Source organism: Budorcas taxicolor, chromosome 17, assembly GCF_023091745.1.
Source record: "Budorcas taxicolor isolate Tak-1 chromosome 17, Takin1.1, whole genome shotgun sequence".
NCBI lineage: Eukaryota > Metazoa > Chordata > Mammalia > Artiodactyla > Bovidae > Budorcas > Budorcas taxicolor.
Window position 1 is genome coordinate 52,747,298 of NC_068926.1, and position 27,379 is coordinate 52,774,676.

At 60.8% G+C, this 27,379-nt stretch overlaps 1 protein-coding gene across 3 annotated transcripts; it reads right to left on the bottom strand.

Moving 5' to 3' along the window:
• Nucleotides 1-267: 267 nt before the first annotated feature.
• On the bottom strand, nt 268-27,250 carry HIP1R (huntingtin interacting protein 1 related). Of its 3 annotated transcripts, none has more exons than XM_052655086.1 (32): nt 27,082-27,250; nt 12,687-12,750; nt 12,137-12,279; nt 11,805-11,861; nt 10,719-10,799; nt 10,303-10,379; nt 10,002-10,063; nt 8,220-8,360; nt 7,466-7,523; nt 7,271-7,346; nt 6,957-7,097; nt 6,807-6,868; nt 6,522-6,594; nt 6,252-6,435; nt 6,075-6,163; nt 5,876-5,992; nt 5,666-5,767; nt 5,243-5,437; nt 4,867-5,014; nt 4,665-4,751; nt 4,230-4,337; nt 3,960-4,096; nt 3,602-3,712; nt 3,324-3,382; nt 3,075-3,105; nt 2,927-2,989; nt 2,473-2,573; nt 2,225-2,330; nt 2,012-2,135; nt 1,866-1,927; nt 1,554-1,757; nt 268-1,299 (listed from the first exon to the last, which is right to left on the bottom strand). In XM_052655086.1, the coding sequence occupies exons 1-32, from the start codon at nt 27,172-27,174 to the stop codon at nt 1,255-1,257; spliced, it is 3,201 nt and encodes a 1,066-aa protein (XP_052511046.1). In that variant the 5' UTR covers nt 27,175-27,250; the 3' UTR covers nt 268-1,254. The 3 variants fall into 3 exon arrangements, with proteins under 3 accessions (XP_052511046.1, XP_052511045.1, XP_052511047.1); XM_052655085.1 differs by having other exon boundaries at nt 4,230-4,340; XM_052655087.1 differs by lacking the exon at nt 27,082-27,250 and adding an exon at nt 16,983-17,088 and having other exon boundaries at nt 4,230-4,340.
• Between the last annotated feature and the right edge of the window lie 129 nt (nt 27,251-27,379).

Below are 27,379 nucleotides of genomic sequence, written 5' to 3' on the forward strand. Positions count from 1 at the left end.
TTCCCACAGGGCTGGGTGGGGGCCTCTGGCTGGGAACAGAGGCCTCTTAGGGAAAAGACCGAAGACTCAGCAAACAGGCACCCCAGAGTCACAGCCCTCCCCTTGGGAAACGAGCCGGACACTTGGCAGAAAAAGCACCAGCAAGGCTTTCTGTAGCCCCGAGTGCTCCACTGCACAGACTCAGTGGGCCCCTTCCCTCCCAAGCATCCTGGCCGCAGAGAGATGAAGCACCAGACGCGGCCCCTCACGGGGGCCAAGAGTGACAACAGTCAGTGCGTTTTATTGCCAGTAGGACCCTTCAACACAAGGAAATAACTACACGCAGACCAAACCGAGCTGCTCCTGGTGCTCCTCTCAGACCTGGGGTCTCCCCCTTTCCCAGGAGGAGGGGGGCGGCAGGGGAGCACGCTCATCCAAACGCTCCCCTTCCCGGGGAGCAGGAGGTACTTTTGATCCAGAGTGGGCAGGTGGCTCCTGGCTTCTGGGCCTTGTGTGGCTGAGCTGGGGAGGCCTCCAGGAAGGCTGGAAGCCTCCCAGGGGTGGGCGCGCCAAAGGGAGGAAGGCGGTGGGCAAGGGGAGAGGGCTCCCGGGCAGGGCCGGCAGATCGGGGGAGTGAGCACAGGAAGGAGGAGGGTCACCGCGCACTCCGGGAGGATGGCAGCACCTGTGGCCAGTGGGTGCGAGGCCCGCCTCTCCCAGGTAAAGGTCACCTCCCTGTGCTGGGCACGCCCCGTCACGGGCGCCCTAGGGCGAGGCCCAGGGAGAAAGGGGCGATACCCGATCCTGCTTTGCCTGGGGCCATACTAGTCCTGTCTCCTGGGAGCCCACACCCCAAGAGGGCTACAAACAAGTGACCTCTCACCCATCCCCAGCAGCCACCACGGACTGTGTGCCGTTCATCTCTAACCTCAGACCGCAGGTCCAGAGGGCAGGGAGCCGCCCTGCCTTCCAGCGTGCTGAACACAAACTCAACAAAAGGTCTAGCTCAGAATATTCGAAACACTCTGTGTATTTCTCGAGGAGCTGTGGCTCAGGCCGCTGGGGCCTGGCTTCTCTCAGCAGTCCCTGTTGCAGATAAACAGGCTCTCATCCAGGAGGACAGCCTCGGTCAGTCCTGGGCACGTGGTCAGCCCTCAGCGAGGGCTGGGGGCCAGGGGCTTGGGCACCTGGGGGGCAGCCGGGCCTCTCAGAGGCACCTCAGCCATGAGGCCCAGGTCTCCCGTCAGCCTCCCCGCCAGACCCCTTGGAGGGGGCTTAGTTTACGACTTGAGCTGTGTAGCTGGCATCCTTCTTGTCGAGCTGCAAGAGTCAAAGGTGAGGGGGCTCAATGGCCACCGCCAGGAGTGCAGGACACACCCTGGGTCAGGGCCCCCCTGCACCTCCCGCGGGAAGAGTCCTGGGCCCCTGCCTTGCTCCTCGGAGTGCTGGGCAGCGTGTCTGCTCCCACCCAGTGGTGTCTGACTGTCCCCAAGGGCCAGCGCCCCACGGACCCGGGAGCAGAGGCCAGGACAGCACCCCAGGGCCCCTCCCATCACCCCCCACCGGCCGGGCACCTGGTGGTCCTGCCTTGGCGCCACGCTGGGCTTCTGGGCCAAGGGCGGCTTCTTGGTCCCGCTGCGGGGGGCGGGGCTGGGCTGGCTGGGCTCCTCCTCGCCTGGTGCCCCTGTGGCCCCGGCCAGCAGGTAGTGCTGCCTCCGCAGCTCCCCGAGCCGCACACGCTCCACCTCCAGTGTCTTCTCCAGCTCCAGTGCCCGCACCTGCAGCCCCGCACAGCAGCTCAGCAGGCTGGGCCCTGCCCCAGGGAGAGGGGACGGGGTGGGGGTGGAAGGGGGACGGGAGAGGGGCAGGGGCGGGAGGGCAGCTACCTGGGTCTCCATCTCCTGCTTCTTCAGCTTGATGAGGGAGAGGCCGGAGAAGTCCATGGTGTCTGAGGGCAGAGCGGGGTGGGTCAGCGTCTGCGTGCCTTCCCCACCCCCACCCCACCCCACCCCACAAGGACCCCAGCGCCCACCTCTGTCCTCGACCTGCTCCTGGCCCGACTTGGTGGAGGCCACCACGTTGGCGGCCATCTCATTGACGGTGCGCGAGCACTCCTGCAGGCGACTCAGGTGGGGGCTGTGCTTGTCGGCCTTCACCTGGGGGGCGTGGGGGGCGCAGGGACGGCTCAGGGATGGGCCCACCGTGTGCACCACCACCCCGCGGTCAGTCTCCCGGGGAGTCTCACCTTGGAGGCCGCCACCAGCTGGGCTGTGCTGGCCGCGATCTCGTGCGAGCAGACGATGAGCTCCTCGTACTTGCCCGTGTGCAGCACCACCTTGTCCGCCGACTCCCTGGGGGCAGAGCCGGGGATGGGGGGGGGGGGCCTGGGTCTCTGACCCCCTGGACAGCCAGGCACCCCCACGCCCCCTCCCCAAACCCTGAGCACCCCCACCTTGCCCCCTCCACCCCACCCCCAGACCTGGGGCAACATACACCAGTTGGGTGGCTCCCCAGCCCACAGCCTTGGAGGCAGAGATCAGGCCTTCCGTCCACCTTGAATTCTTGGCATAAAATTCCTGCTGCGTGGCTGCCCCCTAGTGGTGACAGGAGGACGGCGGACCAGTCAAGGATGTCACCAGGGGGACACCAGATCCCCAGGGGTGAGCCCTTCTCCCGTCACCCAGCTGTGGCTGTGGTTCCCAGGCACGCTGCAGGCCCTGGGAGAGGACCAGCTGCCGCCACTCTGCACACTGCAGGGGTCTCACCCCCAAAAGGAGCCCTGGGGGGAATCTTAAACCACAGGGTGATTTGGGACAAAGAGGGCTCTGGAGTCAGGCCCCTTGCAGGAATCTGTCCTCGATGGCTGAGCTGTGCAGCCTGCCCACTAAGGAGGGGGCCCCACCTGGCTCAGCCAGGGATGCCCCATCCCACCAGCAGCCCAGCTCACCCTGCCACTCTCCACGATCTCCTTCTGCAGGCTGGTGGATGTTGTCACCAGGAGCCGGATTGCCTGCCAAGATCAAGACACAAGTCACCCTTGGGCGGCCCTGCCAGGTACAGAGCCCGCCCAGCCTGGGTCTCAGCCGGCCACTCACCTTCATCAAATCCGTGCAGGAGTTGAGGATCCTGGGAGGAGCAGGAGGGACGGGGAACGAGGGAAAAGGGTCTGCACTATGGCCCTGGAAGCCACGGGGAGCCAGGGAGCTCGGCCTGGCCTCGTGGGTGCACAGCAGGTGGGGCCACAGGGCAGGGTGTGCAGTCAGAGGGGCATAACCCACCTCCCCAGATCCGGGAAAACCGAGGAACCCGTCCTGGGGAGACTGGGAGGCACAAGTGGGGCTCACCTCTCATTCACCTCCAGCTTCACCCCAGAGCTGGCATGGCGGGCCTGGTTCATCATGTCCTACACCCGACAACAAGAGCTTTGAGTGGTCTGGGAGGAGGGCAGCATGCGATGAAGGGGGACACCGGCGCTGGCCAGCCCCTACCACCCCACCAGCCACAGAGCCTCGGCGGGAGAGCCAGGCCCCAGCCGCCCCTCACCTCTGACCTGCAGTGGCTGGTGGGCCCTCCCGCAGAGGGAGGCGCACCCGGGGCTCCTGCCCCCGCCCCTGGTCCTCACCTCGATCCTCCGCACCGCATCCTCAATGGCCGCGGATGTGGCCGCCATCTCCTTGTCCACCATAGCCCCGAGCTCCTCCTGACGCACGTCCAGGCTCTTGGGCTTCAGCTCCTGGGGGACGAGGCATCCGGGAGTCAGGCAGAGTGGATGGATTCTGCCCCGGCTGCCCTACAGAGCCTGGGGGCCAGCCTGGGGGCCAGCCTGGGGCAGTGCTCTTTCCCCAACCTGGGCCCCACAGTGGCAGGCCCTGCACGTGAGCCCTTGGCTCAGCCGAAGCTGGAAGGAGATGCGGAGAAACTGGGGACCCAGTTCCACTGCCCTCCTCTGACCCTGGCCCACGCTCCGCTGCCCGCCTCACCTGGCCCAGCTGGAGGATGCCCTGCAGGGGGGTCCGCACCAGGCCAGGCTGGGCCTGCAGCAGGGCCTGTTGTTCCTGCAGCTGCCCCACGAGCTCCAGCGCCCGGGCCCCACACTCCCTGCAGGTGTCAATCAGGCCTGGGGCGGGGGAGAGGGCTGTAAGGGGGGAGCCCTGGACGACCCCGGCCTGGCCTGACGCCAGGACCTCTCTGCAGCCACCCCCTTCCCAGGTCCACAAGGACCACGTGTAACGCACGCCGGGCCCACTTACGGTCAGCAGGGTCGGTGGGGGCCAGGTGGGAGGTGGCGCTGCCGTGGACGATGGTGTCCGCAGTCAGGTGCGAGAACCGGGTCAGGGCCGCCACGAGGCCGGAGGCGTCTGCTTGGGGAGGACGACACACCCTAACGCTGCTGCCTCAGAGCCAGGCCTGGTGCTGCCTCCCCTGCCCAAGAGCCCCAAGGGCCCCAGCAGCCCAGCTCCCACAGTGCGGTGGGGAGCGGGGCAGGCCCAGGTCACGCAGCTATGAAGCAGCAGAGCAGGAACCAGACCAGGGTCTGTGGGACCCCAGGCCCAGAGGGTGGGTGGGCTCCAGGGCGTGGCTCCCTGAAGAGGCGGCCCGCAGGCAGCAATGGCCGGTGGGCACCACAGCCTGCGGCCTCTGCCCCCTGCCCCGCCCTGTCCCGGGCCCATGCCCGTGGCACTCACCTGCCCTGGAGGTCAGGTACTGGGCATGGCCCTTCTCCAGGGCGCTCACCGCGTCCAGGGCGGCCTGGGCCCTGCTCACTAGGTAGTCTGCCAGACAAGGAGGCCAGGTCAGAGGTGGGGCCTGGGCTGAGGCCCCAGCACCCAGCCCACCTCTCTCAGGGTGTGGGGGGGGGAGGGATAGTGGGCAGGCGGGTGGCCCTACCTGGGGAGCTGGTGCAGCGCAGGTGCAGGGGGTCGTCCAGCTTGCCCACCGCGTCCTGCAGGATGCGTCTGGCCTCCACGGCAGTAGCCCGGAGCATGGCAAACTGCTCGTCCAGCAGCCTCTGCTGCAGCCCCTGCTCCTGAGACTCCTGGAGGGCGGGGGAAACAGAGGGGTGGCTGAGACCCCCGCCAGGTCAGCTAGCCAGGTGCCCCCTAAGACCCTTGCTGGGGAGGGGGCTCTGGAGACAGGCCCTGCTCCACCCCTCAGTGCCTGGGTGGCTCCTGCCAGAGCAGGGCAGCCAGCTCAGTGCTAAGAAGGGCTCCTGTCCCCACGCAGCCATCACACAGGGAGGGCGAGCCCCGCTACCTTCTCCTACCTTGTCCGCCAGCCGCCCCTGCAGCTCGTCCCTCTCCCGGGAGCTGCGCTGCTGCTCCTGGCTCAGCGCCTCCTCCTTCTCCCGAGCCAGACTCTGGGCCGCCAGCAGGTCGGCCTCGCGCTGCCGCACGACCCTGCTCAGCTCGTCCCTGTCCGCACTCAGTGCGTCCAGCCTGGAGCTCAGCTCCGACCCGCTCTGTGAACACCAGGCGTGTGAGTGGGCTTCCAGGTGCCTGCCTGCCCTATCCCCACCTGAATTCACAGACAGTTGCTAGGGGCCCACGAGACTGGGGAGGAGGGACTGAGAGCCAAGCGAGGACCAGATCCCGCTTCCCGAGTGTCCCCTGGTGCTGGTCCCAGCTGCACCCCAAACCAAGGGCCCCTCTGAACCAACCCTGTGCCCCCAGCCGGGGAGGCCCCACACCTGCTCCGTGCGGCTCAGCGCCTCCTGCACGCGCACCAGCTCTCCCGCCTTGGCCTCCAGCTCCCTCTTGAGCTTCTCCAGCTGGTCACTCTGCTCTTCCAGCTGGACGCGGTGGGACAGGATGTTACAGGGGGCAGTGGAGATGGGGCATGCTCTGGGCATGGTGGGCGGTGCTCTGGGCATGGTGGGGGCGGGGGCTCCAAGACGTACCTTCATCTCTGACTCCCGCTTCACCTGCTCCACCTGGAAGGCCAGCTGCTCCTTCACCCGCGCCACCTCCTCCTGGCTCTGCTGCGTCACGGTCAGCTGCTTGGCTGTGTCCGCGTTCTGCACGGACAGCCCGGAGGGGCTCGGTTCGGGCTCCGCCGTGCTCGGGGCTCCCCTCCCGCCCCTCCGTGTAGGGGCCTACCTTCCTGAGCAGCTCCGCGTGCGTGTTGATGAGCTCGCTGTGCTTTTCCTTCAGCTTGTTGTAGCGGGCCTCCGTAGCGCTGGCCTTCTCTGTGGGGACGGAAGAGGCCGTGGCCATGACCGCCCCAACTCGGGAACAGCTCCCCCCATCTGCCCTACCCCGGCCCTGCCCACATACTCTCGGCCTCCTCGCGCAGCCCCTGGTTCCGCTCGCCCTCCACTTGGGCGGCGCGCAACTGGGCCAGCTCATGGCGGAGCTGCTCGTTGTCCACCAGCGCTTTCTGCTTCTGCTTCCGCTGCTCCTCCAGCTCGGCCTCCAGCGCGTTCACCTGGCCCTTCAGCTGCGCGATGAACCGCTGGGCCTGGGAGGCAGGAGCGGCGCGGGTGTGGGTGTGGGGCCCGCAGGCCGGCCAGCCCTGAGCCCAGCCCCACTGCCCGCGCCCCTCACCTCTAGCTTGATCTTGTCCAGCTCGCTGCGGAGCATCTCCACCTCTCGCTTCAAGGCCTCGATCTGGAGGTCCCTGGGGACAGAGGTCAGCGGGCCCTGACACTCAAGCTCAGTCACCCAGGGCCCTCGGGGGACTGAGGCACAGCCACCGGTCTTATCTTGAGTGGATTTGGGCATCTCCTGCTTGTGTCCCCCACCCGTGGTCTTTCAGGATCACAGCTCCCTGAAGGCTGCTGGTCCCCATCCCCACCGCCCTGCACTGCACTGGACTCCCCAGGCCCTCACCTGTCATCCTTCACGGAGCCATTGGGGGGTCCAAAGGTCTGCTCGAAGAGGTCCGCCACCACCTGCCACGGGCAACAATGCTTGCTCGGTGAGTTCCGCCCGGCTCCCCCAGGAGACCGAGGGAGGAGGAAGGGAGGGGGCGCCGCTCACCGCTGGCTCCCCCGCCGGGGGCCCCGTGCTGATCTCAATGAGGTTCTCAGGTTCTTCGTCCTCGGGGGCCTCCTCGGGGATCACCACTACCGGCTTGATGTGCTCGGCCAGCGCCGAGGCCCGCAGGAAGTTGGGGGGTCCCTGCAGAGGCAGTGGGTTAAAGCTACGGGGCGCTCCCCGCCCCAACAACCAGGAAGCCCCTCCCTCTGCCGACCCCCCAGCCACACGTCCCCCCCACCCCCACCCCCGCCAACCCCAGCGCAGGGACAGGGAGGGCTGCAGCCCCGGCGGCGGCCACTGGAGGGCGCAGGTACCTCGGGCAGCCGGGGGATCTGGATCAGCCGCTTGAAGTAGAGCATGTCCGAGGCTCTGCGGAAGAAGTTCCTGAGGCTGCGGGAGGGAGGGGGGCGGGAGGTCAGGAGCCAGGACCCGGCCCGCAGCCCCGGCGCGCCGCGGCCAGAGCCGAGGAGTCCCGTTCTTGCCATCCTCAACCCCGCCCGGGCCGGTACCTGTGAAACTGCTCGTGGAACCGGTCCCTGTGACCTTGCAGGGTGTCCGCTGGGAGACCTGGGGGCAGCAAGGTTGAAAGGGGCTTCCTCTCTGCTCACAGCTCTGAGACTTCAAAGGGTTCCCTTCCGGCCCCATCCTTGCTCCTCCCCCTTCTAGAAACCATCGGAGACTAGAGACAAGACCTCCTGCCACCTGGTCGGCTCCCACCCACCATCAGGAGGCCCCAGGGACCCTTGTGAGGGGGTCAGGCTTTCAACTGAGTGAGCGAAGGATGGGCGGAACCTCAACCACAGCCCACTGCCCGCCAGGCTCTGCCGGTGCGTCAGGACTGGAGCCTGCCCACGGCTGACGGTGGAACAGCGCACAAACCCTTCTGAACACTAAAGAACCACCACAGGACCCCCCTGGTCTTCCCCAGCAGCACAGGAGAAGCTCCACTGCGGCCTCTCAGGCCAGGCGGTCAAGAGAACTGCAAACATGTAAATCTCTGCAGCTTTCCCTGCTAAATCTTTGTTTTGGAAAATAGTGATTTTTTTTTTCTATAACAAATATGTTATTTCTATTAATGGGTAATGGGCTTATTACTCATTATATAAATAATAAATAAATAAAAAATAAATATTTATAAATAATAAATGAACATCTTAAAGATTGCTCAATTCCCATCCCTAACACAGGCTGTCCGCACAGCCCTCTGGGGCTTCAGCTGACCCTCAGGGCCGAGGCAGCAGGGTTGAGGGCACGGGGACTCACAGGAGTGCAGCTTGAACATGAGCTTGACCGTGTAGTGGTAGAGGTGGCTGCAGTCCTGGATGACCTGGATGAGGGGGGCCAGGCGGCACTGGCCTGAGGACATCTGGGACACGGCGATGGCCGTGTTGAGCTGCCGGAAAACTGCAGAAAAGAGGGGCGGGAGGAGCCTGAACGGGGGACCAGGAGACACCAGTGTGGAGCCTACTCCGGTCACAGGAGTAGGGATGACCACGGTGAGGACAGCTGGCCGTCACCCGAAGACAGGGCAATGGCCTGGGTTCCTGGCCTCATCAGTCCTGCTGGGCAGTGGGACTCGACCCCAGGCTCTCGGGAACCGGTGCGCTCCTCGAGGCGAGGATGGGCCCCAGGCGCTGAAGCTGCTGCAGACTGAGGCCCAGCCTCCCACCAATGGGGGTGGCAGCAAGGCGGGGGCACACGAACCCCAGCTCAGCTCGGCCAGCAACTCTCGTCTCCCGAGAGCCTCCAGGCAGCAGGCCCGAGGATCCGGGCAACTTCAACAGTCCTGTACCCACAGGCTCCCCCCTCACTCTGAATCTGAGACACCTAAGGTTGCGCAGATGTGGAACAGCCTGTGCTTGGCTAATCTCACAGCAGGAGATTCACGATGTGGTCCTGCAAACCCCAAGGGACCCCAAAACCTCACTTGCACCCGGGGTCAATCTTCCCTGCCCCTGAGAATCATCCTTTCATCCAATGGACCAAGCAGGAGGGAAAGAGACAGGCGTACTGCTGCCCCAGGCCGGGGCCCTCTCTGGGGCAGGGAGAGACGTGAGTAGGTGACACCTGGGGCCGCCCATGGGGGACACTGTTCCAGACGGGTGGCCTCTAACCCGGGCCTGCTCTTGCCTTGCCTGGGGTGGGGCCAACCTGCAAACCTCCAGGGTGATACGAGGACCCCCGGGACGGAAGGGCCGAGGAGGAAGGCACAACACCCACTTAAACCTTAATTCTTAGTTACATGTCACGCCAAGTATGTTTTCCTTGTAAAAAAACAATCTAAGTACACGTAAAATACAATTTGGGGTTTTAAAACACAATGCAGTCACTTCTCATCTGAGGGGCGTTCAGGACGTTTCCATTTGGGGCTGTTAGAAAGCTCAGGGTGGGGAATGCCCATTCCCCCTCATGCTGTTTCTCCAGGAGATGCTGGCACGTGGGGTGGGGGTGCCCTCGGGGAGAGGCACACCTCCGGATAGCTGCCCCCGACCCCAGACCACCTGGCCGCAGGGTCCAGACACCGGTGCCAGGAGGCTGCCCGGACCCACTCTTTCTAACTCCTGGCTTCCCCTTAAAAAGGCATCTGCCTCTCACTCTCCTATGGAGCGCACCAAGTCACCCGCAAGTTGTCTTTAAGCCGCCACTCAAAACCGTCACCTCTGCAGCCCTGGTGGCGGGGGAGGGGGGCAGCGGTGCTGAGATTTCCTGTCCTATGGCTGCTGGGTTCCTGGGCAGGGAGATCTGAAGTGATTCAGAGGCCTTTCACAGCAGAGAATGGGTGGGACTGTCCCAAACCAACTGCCCTGGGTAGGAGGTGGTCGGAAACCTGAAGACATGGCTCCTGGGGTCCCCCCACCCTTCCCTCCCCTCTCCTACCTCGGAGCCAACAGAGTGGGGCTCCTTCTGCCAGACCATGCCCTGGACATGCCCACCGGGGGCCTGGCATCCTGCAGGGGTGAAATGGCCTCTCCTCCCTGCACTTTGGGGGCACCTGGAGGCCCCATGACCAAGGACAACACGCCTGAGGTCCCCCCGGCAGCTCACCTGATTCAGAGAGCTTCAGCTCGCAGTCCATGTAATCGAACATCTCCACGGTGAGCTGGAAGCTACAGGGGAAGGAGGAAGAGCTCGGTGGGAGGGATGCGGGGTGCGCCCCCAGCCCCCCAGGCGGGAGGGATGCTTGTGGCCACACCCTCGCATGGATACCCAGATGGCGGTCCTTCAGCCGAAACACCCAGTTCCGCGTGAGCCCATCCCTTTAGCTTCAGCCTCATCTCCTGGGCACAAATGACCTTCGGCCCCGAGACAGGGCACGACCCCCACCCCGGGGAGCCAGGGGACTCACATGTTGTTGATGTCGGTCCCAGCCGCCTTCTCCAGCACCTCGTCTGTCACCTCCAGGCCTGCAGGGAACTGCGGGTGCTGTGGAGAGGACACCCCCACGCAACCTCAGCCCCCCTCGGCTCTGGGCCAGTGCAGCTTCCAGTCTTTGAGGGAGGGAAGGGGCCGGAGAAGCAGCCCCCCGACCCCAGCCTGTGGAGCCACCACCTGCCCTGGGCACTGCTTGCGGACACAGAGGCGGAGAGGACGGGAGGTCCAGCCGGAGCCCTACGTTGGGAACCGCCCCTGGGCCTTCTGACTTCCCTGCCGTCTATACGGAGTGTCCCCCAGGGGCAGGCGGGGACAGGACAGACCCCATCCTCCTCAGTGTCGTGGTGGTGGAGCAGGGGGAAAAGCCCCAGACTCTCCTGAGGAAGCTACCTTGAGGTGAAAGGAGATCTTGGTCAGCAAGAGTTTGGTGTAAATATTCACCAGCTGCCCGTATCGGTCGTGCAAGTGGCCCTGTGGAGAAAGCCCCGGGTGAGGATGTGCCCGGGAACCCCGCGGGCCCAGCAAGGAAGCCGAGGCTGCAAGATGCAACGCCACAAGTGGGGTGTCGGTCCTGCGCACACCCACCCGGTCACTTATTCATTCAACAAACACCGCTCAGCCCACCAGAGGTGGCCGACCTTCTTTCCCCAAGGAGTTTCTCTGCCAGCTCCCTCCCTGCCTATTGCTCTCTCCTTATCGGTCTTGCCAGAGAGACTCTTGTGACAAAAAAGCTCTTTGTCCAGGCAAGAGGCCAGTTCTGAGCCGGGACACTTTATTAAAATGCTGGTGGCAGCCAGGGAGCTACATTCCGACGGGTGTGTACACACACCCTCCCCGCCGCCGCCTCCCAGCACCACATCCCCCACGGCCACAGCAGCTGGGCCCACGTCTGCAGATGGCACCAGGGACGCTGTTATCCTTCTAGGGGCCTCCCCACTGCAGGTTGGTCAGTTCCAGAGGCCTGCCTGGCCCCCCGCATGGCTGATGCAGCCCCAGCCATGCTCCTGGAGGACAAATAAGGCCAGGGGCCCTCTCTCTGCCTGGGGGACACGCCTGATTCCTGATTGTGGAGCGGACCTAGATAGAACACACGCTCCTGGGGGCTCTGAGACCTAACTGTGGATGAGAATCTTTGGGGAGCCTGCTGAAAACGCAGATTCCCAAGATTCAACAGCTGCCGATGGTCCTGCGGGGCCCAGAGTCTGCACCCCTCACCTGGACTCAGCAAGGGGCACTCTACCTCCAGGGACTGAAGGGCTGAATTCTGGAGCTGGAGGGCCCATCAGCGGTGCGTTTGGGGCTTCCTGTGCCAGGTATTAAGAGCAAGGCTCAGGCTCAGGCACTGACTCTCTCCTCCCCCACCGTGGCCCCTGAGAACATGGCTCTGACTCTGCTGGGAGGAGGACACCACCACCGGGGCTCTGTTCCCCGGGCCCCATGTGCCCCCAGGCCCTTGCGTCTACTCCCCGCACCTACCCACAGGTCTCCGATCTCCCGAATGTTGCTCCGGTACCGCTGGCAGTCGTGTAGCACCTGCCCCGAGGCGGGGACAAAGGGGGAAGGATGAAGGAGCCGGTGCCTTCCGGGGGATGGGGCTGGGGGCAGGGGGTGACACGTGCTCCCTCGAGGCGGGGCGGAGGGAGAGGGCAGCAGGCAGGACAGGCAACCAGCCCAGAGCTGAGGGACCCAGACTCGGGGACAGTCCCTCACTCATTTCAAAGGACGCGGCTCGGGGGTGCTCATGGGGGGTGGGAGGGGCGGCAGATGGAGGGCCAGGGCCCCTGGACCAGCAGGCAGCAGCTACTCACATTGGGGTGCCCATCCCGGAGGACCTTGTGGAGCACGTGGCAGAATTTCCAGCTGAGGATGGCACTGCTGGGCAGTGGCAGCCCAATGGCGTAGGACCAGAAGGTGAAGGCCCCCTTCTCATGGTGAGTGCCCAGGATGATGCCTGCCAGGTCAAGGTCAAGTGCACGCGGCAGGGCCCCCAGCATGGGTGAGGGCTCAGCGGGTGCAGCCGAGCAGGCGACTGACTGCAGAGATGGGGGTGGCGGGCCACCTGCCCCCTCCCCACCCCCTCCCCGCCCCCCTACTGAGCACTGTGGTTCTCAGCCAAGCAAGGGCATGGTCATGCCCCACATCCCATGCTGGGCCCAATGGCCCAAGACAATAGGTGGCCTTCCCCAGGCGGGACTCAGAGTCTGGAAGGGGCCAAGCGAGGCTCGCACCAGGCAGTGGAGGCCACGCCTCATCGGGCCGTCCGCAATGCCCACTGCTCCCCAAATCCATCTCCCCCATGTGCGCCTCACACTCCTCGCCTCCCCCAGGGGCCCAGAGGAACGGCTGCAGAGAGGATACGCCGAGCGTGCTTCTCTTTCACGGGGGCCTCCTGGGTGTTGATGGCTTTGCTGATGCTGATGGCCTGGGAGGGGACAGAGGAGACGGAGGTCAGAGACCCACCTGGCAGCCTTCCCGGGAGAGAGCAGCCAATGGGGGAAGGGGGCGACACACAGACAGGATGGATCCTTCCCGCTGGTTAAAGGCGAGGGTAGAGATGAGGGGGAGAACAGAAATTCTGAGGGACTTCCCTGGCGGTCCAGTGGCGAAGAATCCACCTTCCAATGCCGGGGACGTGGGTTCGATCCCTGGCTGGAAACTAAGATTCCCCATGCCACGGGGCAACTAAGCCTGCCCACCGCAACTACTGAGCCTGTGAGCCACAAGGCGAGATCCTGCCCACCACAACTAAGACCTGACGCAGCCAAAAATTAAATAAATATTTTTTAAAAAGAAATTCTCTAACCTAAGCAAACCAGACCACTCGGGACTTTTCTTTCACTTGATACGTGCAGCTCAAACTACAACTAACGCTCGATGCCGCCGCCACTGAGAGCATCTGGAGTCTGGGAAATAAGGCCAAGGGCCAGCTTGTGCTGCAGGAGAACAGCTCTGATCTGGAAACTGCAGGTGGTTCCTTCTCCCCAGAAGGTGTGGCCCCCTGGGGCCCTGGGGGCAAGGCCAGTCCTCTCCTGACAGCTTCCATGGGTCCCGCTTCTCGAAGAGACTGCTGCAGCCTGAGCCTTCCAGGACTCCACCAGGAGATGCATGTCACCCCCACTTTACCCCGGGGCCTGGCCTAGAGAGACGAGGCCCCCACAGCCACTACGTGGAAAACCAGGAGACACCAGGTCCCATGGCCTGTCTGTGCGCATGCTGGGTGGGCAAGTCCTAACTCAGCTCCCAGCCCCACTGACCCAAACAGTGACTGCAACCCACCAGGGGTGGCAGGAAGGGGGACCCACCTAGCACACGTGCTGCCCCGACTCAGGCTCCGAGCAAGGTGGCAGTCTCAGGTCCCCTCCCACCTCCGCCTGCTGGAGTCTTGTCCCCCTGAGCTCAATGCCTCCTCTTCCAAGAAGGCTTCCTGGATATGACTGCTCCCTCACCAAACGCTTGGGGCACTGACTCTCACCCCCACTCCACTCACCCAGGAACCACCACTGGCCCTGGGCTTGCTCATTCATATGTTTTAATTCTCCACCTGGTGGCAGGTCTTGTAAGCCTCTGTCCACCCACCTAGCCCTGAGCTTGTGGATCGAGTGAGAAGAGCTGCTGGTTGGCAGGAGGGTCGGGACGGGGTCCCTGCCCAGTGCAGACACCTCTCCAGCTCAGCAATTCTCCCGAGTCCCCTACAAATGCGGCCCCGGGCTGTCCAGGGAGCTCTTGAGGCTGGGCAAGGGGGTCCCTGCTCCCCCTGCAGCCCGGTCCTGCCCCGACTTGTCTGGAGCGGGCCCAGCTGTGGTGGGAGCAAGACAGGATGGAGACAGAGCCCTGAGGGGCAGCGGATGCTTCCTTTCTTTCTAACCCGGAGGCCACTCTGCTCTCCACCTCTGGAGCGGGGACAACAGGACCTAGTGCTGCCAGGCGCGAGGCGATCTCACTCATCTGTGGTCCTGCTGTGACTGACTGGAGGCCTGCTCTGTGAGGAGAGCAACCCCAAGAGCCATGGCCGTGCTTTCTGCTCCGGCTCCCGGACCTGGGAGCGGCTGGGGCTGGGCTGGCCGGGCCCCTCGTGCCCACCCCAGCCAGGCCGGCTGACCTCCTTTCACACACAGCACCCATTGTGGCCGTTCTTGGGGGCTCGGGGAGAGCTGGGCAGTGGTACACAGCATGCTGGGTCCCGGGGGGGCGGCTCCCCCGGCATCAAGGGCCAGGCTGGGGGTGCAGCTCTGGCCTTGCTGTGGACCAGGGTCCTGAGAGGACACAGGCCGGTTCTGGCTCCCCTTACGTGAGAAGCCTTGGCGAGCCAGACATGGAAGGCTCCCTGGCCATCTGTTCCATGTTTGCTGGCCCTCTGCCAGCTCTGCCTTCCCGAGGCCCCGGCGCCTGCCCACGATCCACAGGCATCAACTGTGAGAGGAGCCAGCCTGGGTGTACCGCTGCTGGCCTGCCAACCTCACACCCCACTGGGCAGAGAACTCGCCCCAGAGGCCGAGGACGGAGATTAACAACCAGAAACGCCTGGGCACTCCCCTGCACCAGGTCTGGGCAACATGCTCCCAGTGGGCGTGAGCCCACTTTCCTGATGAGGAAACTGAGGCTCAGGGAGCTTGGGTATCTGTACAGCTAATAAGGGCACAGGCAGGTCTGGCTGTGTCCTAACAATCCGGCAGTCCAGCTCCCAGGCCTCTCCTTCCAGCACAGGTAAAGAGCTGGCAGAGGTGGGCACACCAGCCCATGAGGTGGGAGTGGGCCCGTCTCTGGGGTGTATAACCCCATCCCCCAGCTGCCCTGACACTTGAGCTGGCTCTGACGACTGCCACCTGGCCCGCAAGACCATGGGCCAGCACAGAGGAGGGCCACAGGTGCAAAGCAGGCTGCCCCGAAGGCCAGGAGATGCCAAAACGTCACCTGCAGTCAGGCTCAGCAGGCACTCTGCCCTCCCGCTGTCCTGGGGCCCGACCCCAGACCCAGGAAGGGGGCGTGTGGACACCCCTCCCTCCTGGAGGCCAGCCCCCCGCCCCTCTTCCCCTGGCCTGCAGCAGAGACCTACCCTGCCCAAGTAGGCGGGCTGGGGCCCAGCAGGGGAGCTGGGAGCAGGGCTCACCTCCCCGCCCTCCCGCAGCGTCAGTCCAGATGTAAGCGCCCTCTCGTGGCTGGGCCTGGACCCCCAGGAAGCGTGCCTGGCCTTCCCTCTGGGGAGTCAGCTCGCGGGTCCCCTTCCTCCCACTGCCCTGCTTCAGTCTCCCCTGATTTATGCTTCTCCATGCACTCAGCACCCCTGACAGTGTCCTTACTCACCCCCCACCTCCCTTCCCCCGAGTCCACGTCAGTGCCGTGGGGTGCACATGGAAGGTTTCCAGAGGCAGCGAGGGAGGCTCTGGGGACCCAGCGAGACGTGGGTGACTCAGGCCCCTCCCGTCCCCCCCGCAACCCCGCCTCCTGGTGCTGCCCGCTCCCCGCGCCACCGGCTGAGGGAACAGCGTCCCTCCCGGCGGGAACAGGCCCCGTTGTGTGCAGGCGGCAGATGTGTGGGCCGGGAAGCCTCCCAAGGAGGCACAGCGCTCACACAGAGGGGGTCTGTGGATGCTCACAGGCCCGCTGTTCCTGCCAGGGGCGGCAGTCAAGCCCCGTCCCAGGACAGGACAGCAGGCCCCGGGGTGCCCGTCGCCTCCCTGGACTGTCCTGCATGTGCCGCAGAATCGGGGGGTGGGGAACACCAGGGTTCCTCTCCTCAGCCCAGGAATCTGCGCCGGCCGACCCCGCCATGGCTCCGCTCCCGGGCTTCCAGTCCAGGGTGGCTCTGACTACGACACCCGGTCCTGCCCACACAGCACGGCGTCCTCCACCAGCCCCCCGGGGCCTGTGGGGAGACCGAGGGGTGGGGGGCAGTCAGAGGGGCACCGGGGACTGAAAGAGGCTGCCTTCCGTCCTGGTCCATCAAGCAGGGCAGTTCTGCCAACAGAGTATAATCTCTTGGGACGGGCAGATCAACTGCCATGGAGAGAGCCTTTCCGCCCAGGAGACAGGAGGAACCTCAAGCAGAATGGGTTGATTAGGAGCCTGGGTGTGGAGACTGGCTTCCCAGGTGGCACAAGTGATAAAGAACCCGCCTGCCAGTGCAGGAGACATGGGTTCAATCCCTAAGTCAGGAAGATCCCCTGGAGAAGGAGAACAGCAACCCATTCCAGTATCCTGGAGAATCCCATGGACAGAGGAGCCCGGTGGGCTACATATAGTCCATGGGGTCACAAAGAGTTGGCCATGACTGAGTGACTAACACTTTCATTTTTTCACTGGGTATGGAGATAGAAGAGCCCAAACTGGAGAGAGGGTCCAGGGAGGCGGGGGGAATGGCAAGGGGCAGGTGGCGACCGTCCTGGGGGTCTGTTTATCTGACTTCCCACTCAGCCTTTGAGTGGCTGGGGACGGGGTGGGGCAGGGAGCAGCTGTGCCCACTTCTGAACCAGGGTGGGAGAGCAGGACAAGAGCAGGAATGGTGGGTCTGTGAGACCCCCAGATATGCCGGGTGGTGGTAGGGGGACTCTGGGGGAAGGAGCTGAGGGGGGTCTGCAGAGACAGGGGAGGGCAGGCAGAGGTACGCTTCTTGGACCCTGAGGCTGGGTGATTACACCACATCCCAAGCATTCATACCATGGCTGCTCCTTCTCTGCTGGAGAACTCCAAGTCTAGGCCCAGGGACCACCTCGCGTCAAGGGATCGGCCCCTCTGGACAGCGGGGACCAGGCTGAGGGCTGGGAGGCCTCCAGCAGGCTCTGGAGACGCACTTGGAATCGCTGACCCCGGGGAAGCTTGCAGGAGGCATACTTCATGCCGAAGGGCCAGTGAGCTGGCCTCAGTAAATGACTAATAAAATTATTTTTATCAAGTTCAGCCATGTGCCAGGCCCCGTGCAGAGCGCTCACCAGCATTATCTCATTTAGTCTCCTGAGTAACCCTGGAAGCAGGTGGATGAAGAAATCAGAGCTCGAGAAGTTTAAGTCACTTGCTCAAGGTCATAATGAGGAAACACAGCCCCAGCACCCACGCCCCACTGGGCACTACTCCAGGCACCGTCCCCCCAGACAAGCCTCCTGTGCCCCTCCCTGCTAACCCAGGGCGAGCAGTCCCCAGGGTGGCCGGGCAGCTCTGGGACCCAGGCTGCTGGCTCTGCAGACGGTCCCCTTAGACACCGCTGGACCTGGGTCTCACAGCAGGAGAGGCTGGGGGGCTGGGGGCCCGCATGTCCTTCTGGCCCCTCCATCCCACTGCGGGGACCCAGCTCCCCAGGACCTGCTGTCGCCCAGGGAGGACCTGGCCTGATCCCAAGTCATGATGCGGATTCTGGATCCGGGATTTGTGTAAACCACAGGGAATAACAGCAACTGGGTGGTGGCAAGGAGCTCGGGGTGGGGGGTCCCCCAAGGCTCCCCATTCCTGCAGGCAAGGAAGGCTGCCTGACCAAGGCCTTCATTTTGGCTCCCTCCGGCTCCTCCTGGGCCGGCTCCTGTCTGACTGCGGGGCTGGGGACCTCTAGGAAGGCCTCTTATATGGGTTCCGTTGGGTCTGTGGGACCCCAGGAAACACCTGCCCTGCTTCCAGGAACAGTCTCGTTCTTGTTTATCAAATAAAACCCCGTCTGGTGCCAGCAGAGTCCTGGGAGTCAAGCCCGGGGCGACAACCCCAGGACCAGGGTGGACAGAGCCTCTGGGCACACTTGGCCCTGGACGGGTGACCCCAAGGAACACAGAGGGAGCATTTCTGTGTGGTCAGGAGAGGGCACCCGGTGAGGCGGGGCGGGGGTTGGGGAGTAGACCCCACAGGTGATATTCTCCAGAGGCTTGCCACCTGGGCACCTGCTGTGGACTCGAGACAGAAGTCAAGCCTCCCCACCCCCACCCCGGCGCCATGGGACTGCACACCAGGCAGAGGGGGCACGCAACAGCTCACAGAGCCATCGTTCTGGAAACCCCAGCGAGGGGTCAGAGCCCAGTGACCGCAGAGGCTGCAGCCCTGACTGTTCTCTGTGAGGTCTGACCTCCCAGCCAGGCTGTGGGGGGCTCTGCACAGCAGAGGAATACAGACTCAGGGAGACCCCTTCCCCAGGAGCCCACGTGAATGGGGACAAATACAGGTCAGCTCGCCCGGCTCCACCACGGTCACCCACAGCACCCTGGCCCGGAGACCCCAGGCCCATGCACACCGACTCACTGGGGAACCTCCACTTTAGAAACCTCCCCTTTCCCATCTGAGAAGCAAGAATAAAAAACCCTTGGGTCTTCGAGGACACAAACACATTTGAAGATGCAGGACATCTTCATGGGAGGGGTGGGACATCTTGCTTTGTTCCAGCCACACTGCCTTCCTTCTGGTCCTCAAACAGGGCAAGTCTGGTCCCACCCCCGGCCCAGCGGTGCTTCTGGGGTCACCCTGATCTGATCTAAGACGCTCCTCCTAGGAATTTTCCTCCAACCCCCCTCTCTAGAGCAGCCCCCTCCTCCGCACAGATAGCACTCTCTCGGTTACTTTCACCCAGGATATTTATTCTCTGAAACCATATGTTTACCATTTATTCTACCTCCCACCCCTGAACTTGAACTTGGCATGAGGAACCTGGTTGGTCTTGCTCCCTGCTGTATCTGTAGTCCTCAAACTTGCGGTCAATAAATCTTTATTGGATGAGTGAAAGAGTGCAAACTTGAATGAACAAAAGCTCTTTCAAAAGTGCTGGTTAAATTCAAGGTAGTGTGTATGTCTCTTTCCCCAGCTAATGATTTAACCACTAAATACCAAAGGCAACTATAAAACCATTTCTATTTTTAAAACCAACCCTGAAATGAATCAGACTTAATCTTCCTTGTCCTGTTATCTTGACGCTTCATGGTGGCACTTGGCAGGGACCAAACATCCTTCAAAGAGCCAGGGCACGGGGGCTGGCAGAGGTGGGTTATCCTGCTTCAGTGTTTCCAAAGAGCAAAGAGAGACCGCATTCAAATGCTTTTGCCACCTCAACGGCCACTGATGAAAGCAAACAGGATTTCTGTAGCCGGAGAGGCGGTTGGATGTTGTCACAGGCAAAGCGGTGGGAACTCGGGGTCAGAGGTCGGCAGCTTGGTCATTTCAGCAGATGGGAAGTCGGTGGAGCAACACCGTCCTGCCCATTCAATCGTCTTTTCCCTCCATTCCCGCCCCCAGTCCCTGCTTGGTCTGGGCCCCTCAATCATTTGGCCTTATGAAACTGGATGGGGGAGGGGAGGGCCTGAGCCCCAGGTGGGCTCCTCCCATACCCCAGGAAGGGGCTCAGCAGGGGTGAGCACTGCCACCTCCCCCCAACCACCCCTGGGCTCTGCAGGTGACACATGAGGAGGAAGTGGTACAGGAGGACGTGGCCCGAGTCCCACCTCCAGGATGGACAGGGAGCCAGCCCCGGGGCAGGTTCCTTCCTGGGCCCTGCTGACATCACTCCCCAGACCTGTCTGGCCCACAAGCTAGGGGGCTGAGTCACTCTCTGGCAGGAGAACCTATTGCAATTTGAGATTGTGTTTGTTTCAGCAGGAGGAAAAACAACCCCGCCTCTACTAAACTTTTCTCCAAGGGCTCAGTCTTTCCCTGCAGTGGGTGCCAGGGCCTTTTAGGCTTCACCAAGCAGCAGCATCAAAGAAGGGAGACCCACGGGTCCCCAGGGCACCCATTCATTCGGCGCACACTCGCCGAGCGGGTCCGGAGCTGGGCACTCCCGGGTGCCAGGACACAGGAGGAGTGAAGGGTGTCCTGCTTGAGGGCCCTGGGGTTCAGGGGGTGGTGCTTAGGGGCTGGGAGGGAGGCAATGCGATCTCTCCTCCTCGAGTGACTCTGGATCCAAACATACACCCAGCCTCAGGTCCGCCCAGTCCTGCTGGTTTGGCTGCAGGGTTTCGGGAGACGGGGAAGCAAGTGGGGATAGCATCGCGAGAACTAGGGCAGCACAGGAAGGCTTTGCAAGCAAGGTGATATTTGAGTCCACCCTGGAGCCAGGTGGAGCGGGGGAAGGGTATTGCTGTCAGCCTGGCTGGCAGAGGTGCTCCTGGCAAACGCTCTCTGGGACCCGGCTCAGGTTAGCTGGCTAGGTTTCCCTGCCCCCCCCACCCAGCCAAGCAGGCCTAGACTCGATTCCAAAGTTTCCACCTTGCGCAGCGGGACTCAGTGCCCAGGAGGGTTTCATTCACAAACGGGACGCTGACCTGGGGGCAAGGTCAGGAGGGCAGGCCTTTCTGCCAAGAAGTCCCAGCTGGCCTCCCCCGACCTCTCTGGAGCGTCCCCCGGGGCATCTTCCAGGGGACAGCGTCACCCAGGAACAGGGCCTGAGAAGGTGGCACTGCAGGATCGCCCTGCCAGGAGCAGGTGGCTCCCTATCTTCCCGTGGCAGCCCTCACAGACTGCCCCAGCTCCCCACTTACAGAGGCTCACCTGGGGACACAGGGACAGAAGCCAGGAGGGCGCTACTTCTATTTCTTTGGTCCAGCCTGCGTTCCAATGCACAGCCTAACGGCCAACAGCTGCCTGGTCCAGCACCGGCTCTGCACGAGGCGCTGGGGCGTCCTGCAAATCCTCATACCTACACCATGACTTGGGCGCTAGGATTAGCTCCATTTTGCAGATGGGGTAACTGAGGCACAGAGCCCCACTCTCAGATAGCTCTGCCACAGCCCCCCTGTCCATCTCCCACCTCCTTCACCAAAGTGAACACCCTCGGAGGAGACACATCTCAGGGCACCGGAACCAAGCCAACAGACAGTCAGTGGTCCCTCGTGAACGTGTCACGGGACAAACGCACAGCAAAGGTGGGAAGAGGCAGGGGAAGGATGAGCAGCCGCAGCCTCACCCCAGCCTGGACCAAGAGGTCACTAGACATGTGGGCAGCTCAGGGGGATTCTGGGGGGAAACCACAGGAACCCAGAAGTCAGCAGCTGTCCTGAGCATCACCAAGCAGGCTGATGGGGCAGGACCAGGTGAAGGGTGTCTCAGGGGCGTGAAACAGCAGCATCATTGGAAGGAAGGGCACGGCTCGCCACCCCCTACCCACCCCAGCTGGCCCACCCCTGGGGGCCAGGGAGGAAGGCCACTGTTGCTAGGGCAGCTCAGGTGTGGCTTTGCCGGCAGTGTCCCGTGGGGGTTATGAGCCGGGTTGGTTCTCCCTTCCTTTTCAGAAAACCTCGGGCTCACCTCTCGTTAGCCTTTCAATCAGCCTGCACTGGGTGCCAGGCCCCTTTCCTTGCCCCAGCCTTCCGGGAGCCGACAGATGTGGGTGGAACTGGGGGCTTTCTGACTTCCACCATATGGTTGAGGTTTCCTCCCAGACTCGGAGGTGGGGGAACTTTTTTTAAATAAACATTTAAATGAGGCCCAGAAAGTGGTTGGTGACGTACAGTGTTGTAATACCACAGTATCTATAAGGAATACCAAAGACAGAAGGGGAGCATGTATAATTACTTACAACAGCCCAGGCATGGAAACAACCTATCCATCAACGGGTGGACGGATAAAGATGCGGTACCTATACACAATGGGATGTAACACAGCCACTGAAAGAACGCATCACACCATTCGCAGCAACACGGATGGACCCAGAAATGATCACACTAAGCGAGATGAGTCAGAAAGAGTAAGGCCCTATGATGTCACTTATACACAGAATCTAAAATATGGCCTAAGTGAACTCAGCGACACACCAAAGACAGACTTACAACACAGAGAACAGATTTGTGATTGCCAAGGGGGTGGGTGACCAGGGGAGGGAAGGACTCGGAGTTTGGGGTTAGTAGATGCAAACTAGTACACACAGGATGGATGAGCAACAAGGTCCTACCCTATAGCACAGGGAACTATATACCTGCGATAAACCACAGTGGAGAAGAAGGTGAAAAGACTATATATATATGTATAACTGAGTCACTTGGCTGTACAACAGAAATTAGACATTGTAAATCAACTATAAAGTGTTTTTTAAAAGGGAGAGTGTGTAAGTCTGCCTGCCCAGCAGAGACGGGTGATGACAGTCAAGGGTCGGCAAGTCAGGACAGAGGACGTCGGAAGTCCAAAAGACTACTGCCAATGTGGGAACGGCCTTCAAGCCAGAAACTCAAGTGAAGTGCCCACACACCTGTCGGTGGGCTGGGGCTTGCCTTTGATACTGAGGTTCTACAGAATTCCTGGCTAGGGAACTTTAATAGACCATGTGCCCAGGACTCCAATCCAAGTCAAATCACTCCCAATCACCAGGATTTAGACACTGACAAGTGTGAAAACGCCCCCAGATGATTCTAACACCCGGTCAACCAATCCAGCAGCTGCCGGCCACGTTACTGAGTGCCCGAAATGTGAGCCCAAATTGAGATGTGCTGAATCAAACACAAAACGAGTCTGAAGACTCAGTAGGAGGAAAAGAATGTAAAATACCCCATTCATAATTTCCACAGTGATTACATGTTGGGATCGTTATATTTTGGATGTGCGTGCTCAGGCGTGTCTGACTCTTTGTGGCCCCCATGGACTGCAGCCCGCCATTCTTCTCTGTCCATGGGATTATCCAGGCACGAGTTCTGGAGTGGGCTCTCATTCTCTTCTCCAGGGGATCTTCCTGACCCAGGGATCGATCCCTCGTCCCCTGCATTGCAGGCAGATTCTTTACCGCTGACCTCCATAGTTTGGATACACTGGGCTAAATAAAATATACGATGAAAATGAATTTCACCTGTTTATGTCTTTAGGTGGCTAAGTAATCTAAAAATGATACAGGTGGCTATTCTGTCTCTATTGGACAAGCCAGGGTGAGAAGTCCTAAGTGTCAATAAATGTTAATCTTTATAAGATTTCATTTCCACAGAGGCAATATGTCACTGACCTGAAAAACTGAACTTACGAACAGCTTTCCACCTGCTGCTCCCCCTCCACAGCTCCCACCCCTCCCAGAAAGCCCCTAACTCCTGACCCTCCCACCCAGGTGTGATGTTCTTCTTCCCCACCCGGCGCGGCTCACTGAGCAGTGGGGCCCCTCTCTCATCCTGACCTTAAAGAAGCTGTTGGGCTCTGATTCCATTTCCTGCACGGGAAACAGAGGCCCAGATAGCCAACGCGCTCATAGACAAGGAAGAAAACAAGCTGGGGTTTAGCATTTCTAGGCCTCCCATCTGCTGAGCCGTCACCCATGCTAGGCCTCAAAGATGGGTCTCCTCGCTAGTGGAAGGTCTGAAATAGTTCTCAAATTGTAAGCTTTCTGGGGAAGTGGGGGCAGGGAGAAAGAAGGCTATCGCTGACCACTTTCAGAGCTCCATACTACATGTTTTGTGTTCTGATGGTGTTCGCTGCCTATCACTCCTGTTAACAAATGACCACAGTGGGCTCAGTGGTTTAAAACAACACAAACGTATCATCTTACAGTTCTGGAGGTTAGAAGTCCAAAATAGATCTTAGGGGCTGAAATCAAGGTGCTTGCAGGGCTGTGCTTCTTTCTAGAAGTTCTGTGGAAAAATCCATTTCTTGGCCTTTTTCAGCTTCTAGAGGACACTCACACTCCTTCAGCTTTAAAGCCAGCAATGTCCCATGGCGTACCCCTCACCACACATCACCCTGACCTCCCTGTGACCTCTTCCACACTTAAAGGTCCTGTAATTACACTGGGACCACCTGGCTAACCCAGGCCATGCCCCCTATTATTAAGGTCCTCTGATAAGCATTTTCTTACCCAGGACTGCTAAGATATTCACAGGTTCCAGGAATTAGGACATGGACATCTTTGGTGTGGGGCGGGGGGGGGGGGGGGGGCCTCTTTAGCCCACCCCATCGTTTCTAGACCTTGAAACAGCCCAAGGAAGTAGATGGAATTATCTCTATTTTTACAGACCAGGAAACAGGAGTTAAGCACCTTGCCCAGGGACACAGGTGCACTGACTTTCGGTGATACTGCACCGCCTTTGAAACAATACAGGTGATTTTCATGTTCAGAACACGGGGATGCTATTCCACAGTATTCTGTATTCAGAATACTACAACAACAAAACGCCAATACAGTTTTGTCACTTCCATTTTAAAAAGGGGCTTTATCACCAAAGGGACCATAAAGTCTTGGGGAACAATAGACCAGCTTTCTGCATGGCGCCCTGGGGATTAATATACAGGCACTCACACACTGACATCACATAACAACCACGAGTACCCGCAACGTGAAGGATGCAGGACTGCCCTCCCTCCACTTTCCTGACCCGGGCGGGGTTAGAAACCCTTTTGCAAAACAGGGTGTGGTCAGTCACATTTTTCCTCTTCTTGACCCATAAGCCCAGGAGGAATAGTGAGGCTGGCAGGACAGTGGGGACATGTGTTCTAAGGAAGCCAAAATGCCCCTCTGCTCTACAGGGTACTGTGGTCAACGAGGAGACCCGGACAGTGCATTCCGAAGGCAAGGAGTGTCCGAGGGCTGGATGCACTATTTTCTGTTCAGAAGGAGACCTGTAAGCAGCAGCTTCGGCTCTCTGTGTCCTTTCCTCCAATGGGGCCTGGCTAGCAGCTCACTAGATATTTCTGGGAGCGATCTAATTAAATATTAACTATGCACAAAACCTTATTCCTGCATCTCTCAGTAAGTCATTCTGAAGACAAATCTAGACAGTGAACCTGAACTCCATCTTTCTAGAAAAAAAAAAAAAGAGCCCTGGAATGGGTAAAGCCTATGAGATTCACCTATTAGAAAGAATTATTCATGATAAGTAACCCTCTCGGCCTCTGAGAAAACACCAAGCAGCAAGAACAAAACAACCTCTTGTTTACCAAACCAACCATCAAAATATACAGTGCTGTATCAGGGATTCTCTTTGACATTCGGGAAGCTTGCCCTTGATTTATCACAATTTAAGAGTAAGATCAATGAACTCGGCCCTTTAATTTCATCTCCTCTATGTAGCAATCCGGCCTCTTTATACCTTCTCAAAAGCATGAAAGAAACTAAAAATCAGAGAATGAATAACATCTGACAACATCCAGATTCTCTCTGCCAATTAAATTTTTCTCCCCATCCTTCTGCAAGTTCCTGGCACAGTTAATTATGCATTAATGACTTTAAATTAAATGCCACATTTGTTTTTATGATGGACTATCTGGGCTGAAAATATACCAGGGGCCGGATGGTGATGATCACAAGGATAAATTAATAATTTGTGGCTAGGTTGGTTCAGCACTAGGCTTTCCTAGAGCCAAGGTTTTATTATCATTTTCCTTGTTAATCTCAAGCACAAAGGTTAGCTGTTTCCTCTGCATTTCCTCTTACTTCAAAGCGAAAGTTGTCGTAGGCTGCATGTACTAACTTGATTTGAAAGACACCTCAGAAGTTGTTGCTCCTATAGAGAAAACCTTACTAATAATGGCAGACACAAATGTCACCACCTGGCTTCAGACAGGGGTCAGTTCGGTCCTTTTAGCTCCTTTCTTTTTCTGGCCTACTCTTGGAGGATCTTAGTCCTCCAACCAGGGATGGAACCCCTGCCCCCTGCCTGCGGGGCACAGTCTTAACCACTGGACTGCCAGGCAAGTCCACCGCTGATTTCTAAAGAAAAGCTTTCTGTTGTGTCAGTCCTGGTTGACTTACTTTAGCAAATAAACAAGTAAGCTCCTCTCACCCCCACCCAGGCAGAACACCACCTCAGTGTTTGTAAAATAAAAAGGAACAGAAAACCAGAAACACCAACGCCCTCATCAGTGTGGTCTCAGCAGGAACACACGGACAAATACACACCCCCTGTCATTGTTTCATTTTTAAAATAACCTTCCCAGGACAGGCCACCCTGAGGAAGAGATGCCTGAGCGTGGGAAGTGCAGGAAGGGAACCCTAGGAAGTTTCTGTCAGGCGCCGGCATTTAATAAGGGGGTGTGAACCTGTTTATACGTGGGCCAATGGCTCGAGCAAACAAGTCTGGCTACATACGTGAAACTTTTCACCCAGCAGATAATAAGATATTGTGCGGCCCTGGAAAACAACTCAGGAGGAAAGGAAGCACTGAGTTTCCTTGAAGGAAATGCACTGCTTCTCCGAAGAGAGGGCATTCTTTTAAGGCGTGGAAAAAGGTGGCCGGAGCCCGGGAGAGGGCGGCGCTGCGCGGCCAGGGTGGATAAGTCCACTCGGGCCAACCCGGGCTGGACGCACCCGGGCCCGGAACGTACCTTGACCCACCTGCCCCACCGCGGCGTCTCGGCCCCCTCCAGCTGGATCCCTTTCCACCACCTCGGCTCCCGACCACCTCGGTCCCCGGCCGCCTCAGTCCCTGGACACTTTGGTGCCCTGGCCATCTGAGGTCTCCAGCCACCTCTCGGTCCCTGGGCACCCGAGGTCCCCGGCCGCCTCTCGGTCCCTGGACACCGCTGTCCCCTGGCCATCTCGGTCCCCGACCGCATCTCAGTCCCTGAACACCTGGCCGGTTCCCGGGCCACCTGGGCCCCTCAGTTGCATCTCAGTCCCCGGCGGCATCTCAGTCCCGGCCACCCCAGCCCCCCGCGCCGCCTCCGGCCCGGGCGCCGGCGCGCGCTTCCGGTTCACCTGCGCCCGGGCCGGCGGAGGCCGGGGAGCAGGGGTGGCCGTGACCGAGATGCAGCCAAGGGAACCCAGGCGGCCGGGAGCGAGGGGCCTGGGGCGCCAGGGGGACGGGCGCAGGCCGGGCTCGAGGGACGTGTGTGAGGGGAAGGGGAGAGGGCGCCGTCCGCCAGCCCGCCCGCCCGCAGCCCCGCCGCTCGCCTGGGTCTTGTCGAACTGCTCGCGCTCGGCCTCCAGGCTGTGGCCAGGCCTGCGGTTCAGCACCCGCGCAGGCACGTTCTTGATGCTGTTCATTCTGCCGCTGCCTGCGCTCCCTGGCCGGGCTCCGAGCTACTGAGCGACCCAGGCCGGCCGCCCAAGCCTAGGCACCGCGAGGCCGCCCGCCGCACGGCAACGCCCGCCCTTTGGGGGAGGAGCTTTACTATCGGCCCGCCCCGGCCCGCCCCCGGCCCCGCCCCGGTGGGGTGGCTGGCACAGGCTGCGGCCCGGGGGGCCCCCA

Coding starts and splice junctions, on each gene's coding strand:
- HIP1R (XM_052655085.1), bottom strand. CDS start 27,174: ATGAACAGCATCAAGAACGTGCCTGCGCGGGTGCTGAACCGCAGGCCT. Junction 10,380..10,718: donor AGATCTCCTTTCACCTCAAG/GTAGCTTCCTCA, acceptor TCCTCTCCACAG/CACCCGCAGTTCCCTGCAGG. Junction 7,098..7,270: donor AGATCCCCCGGCTGCCCGAG/GTACCTGCGCCC, acceptor CTGCCTCTGCAG/GGACCCCCCAACTTCCTGCG.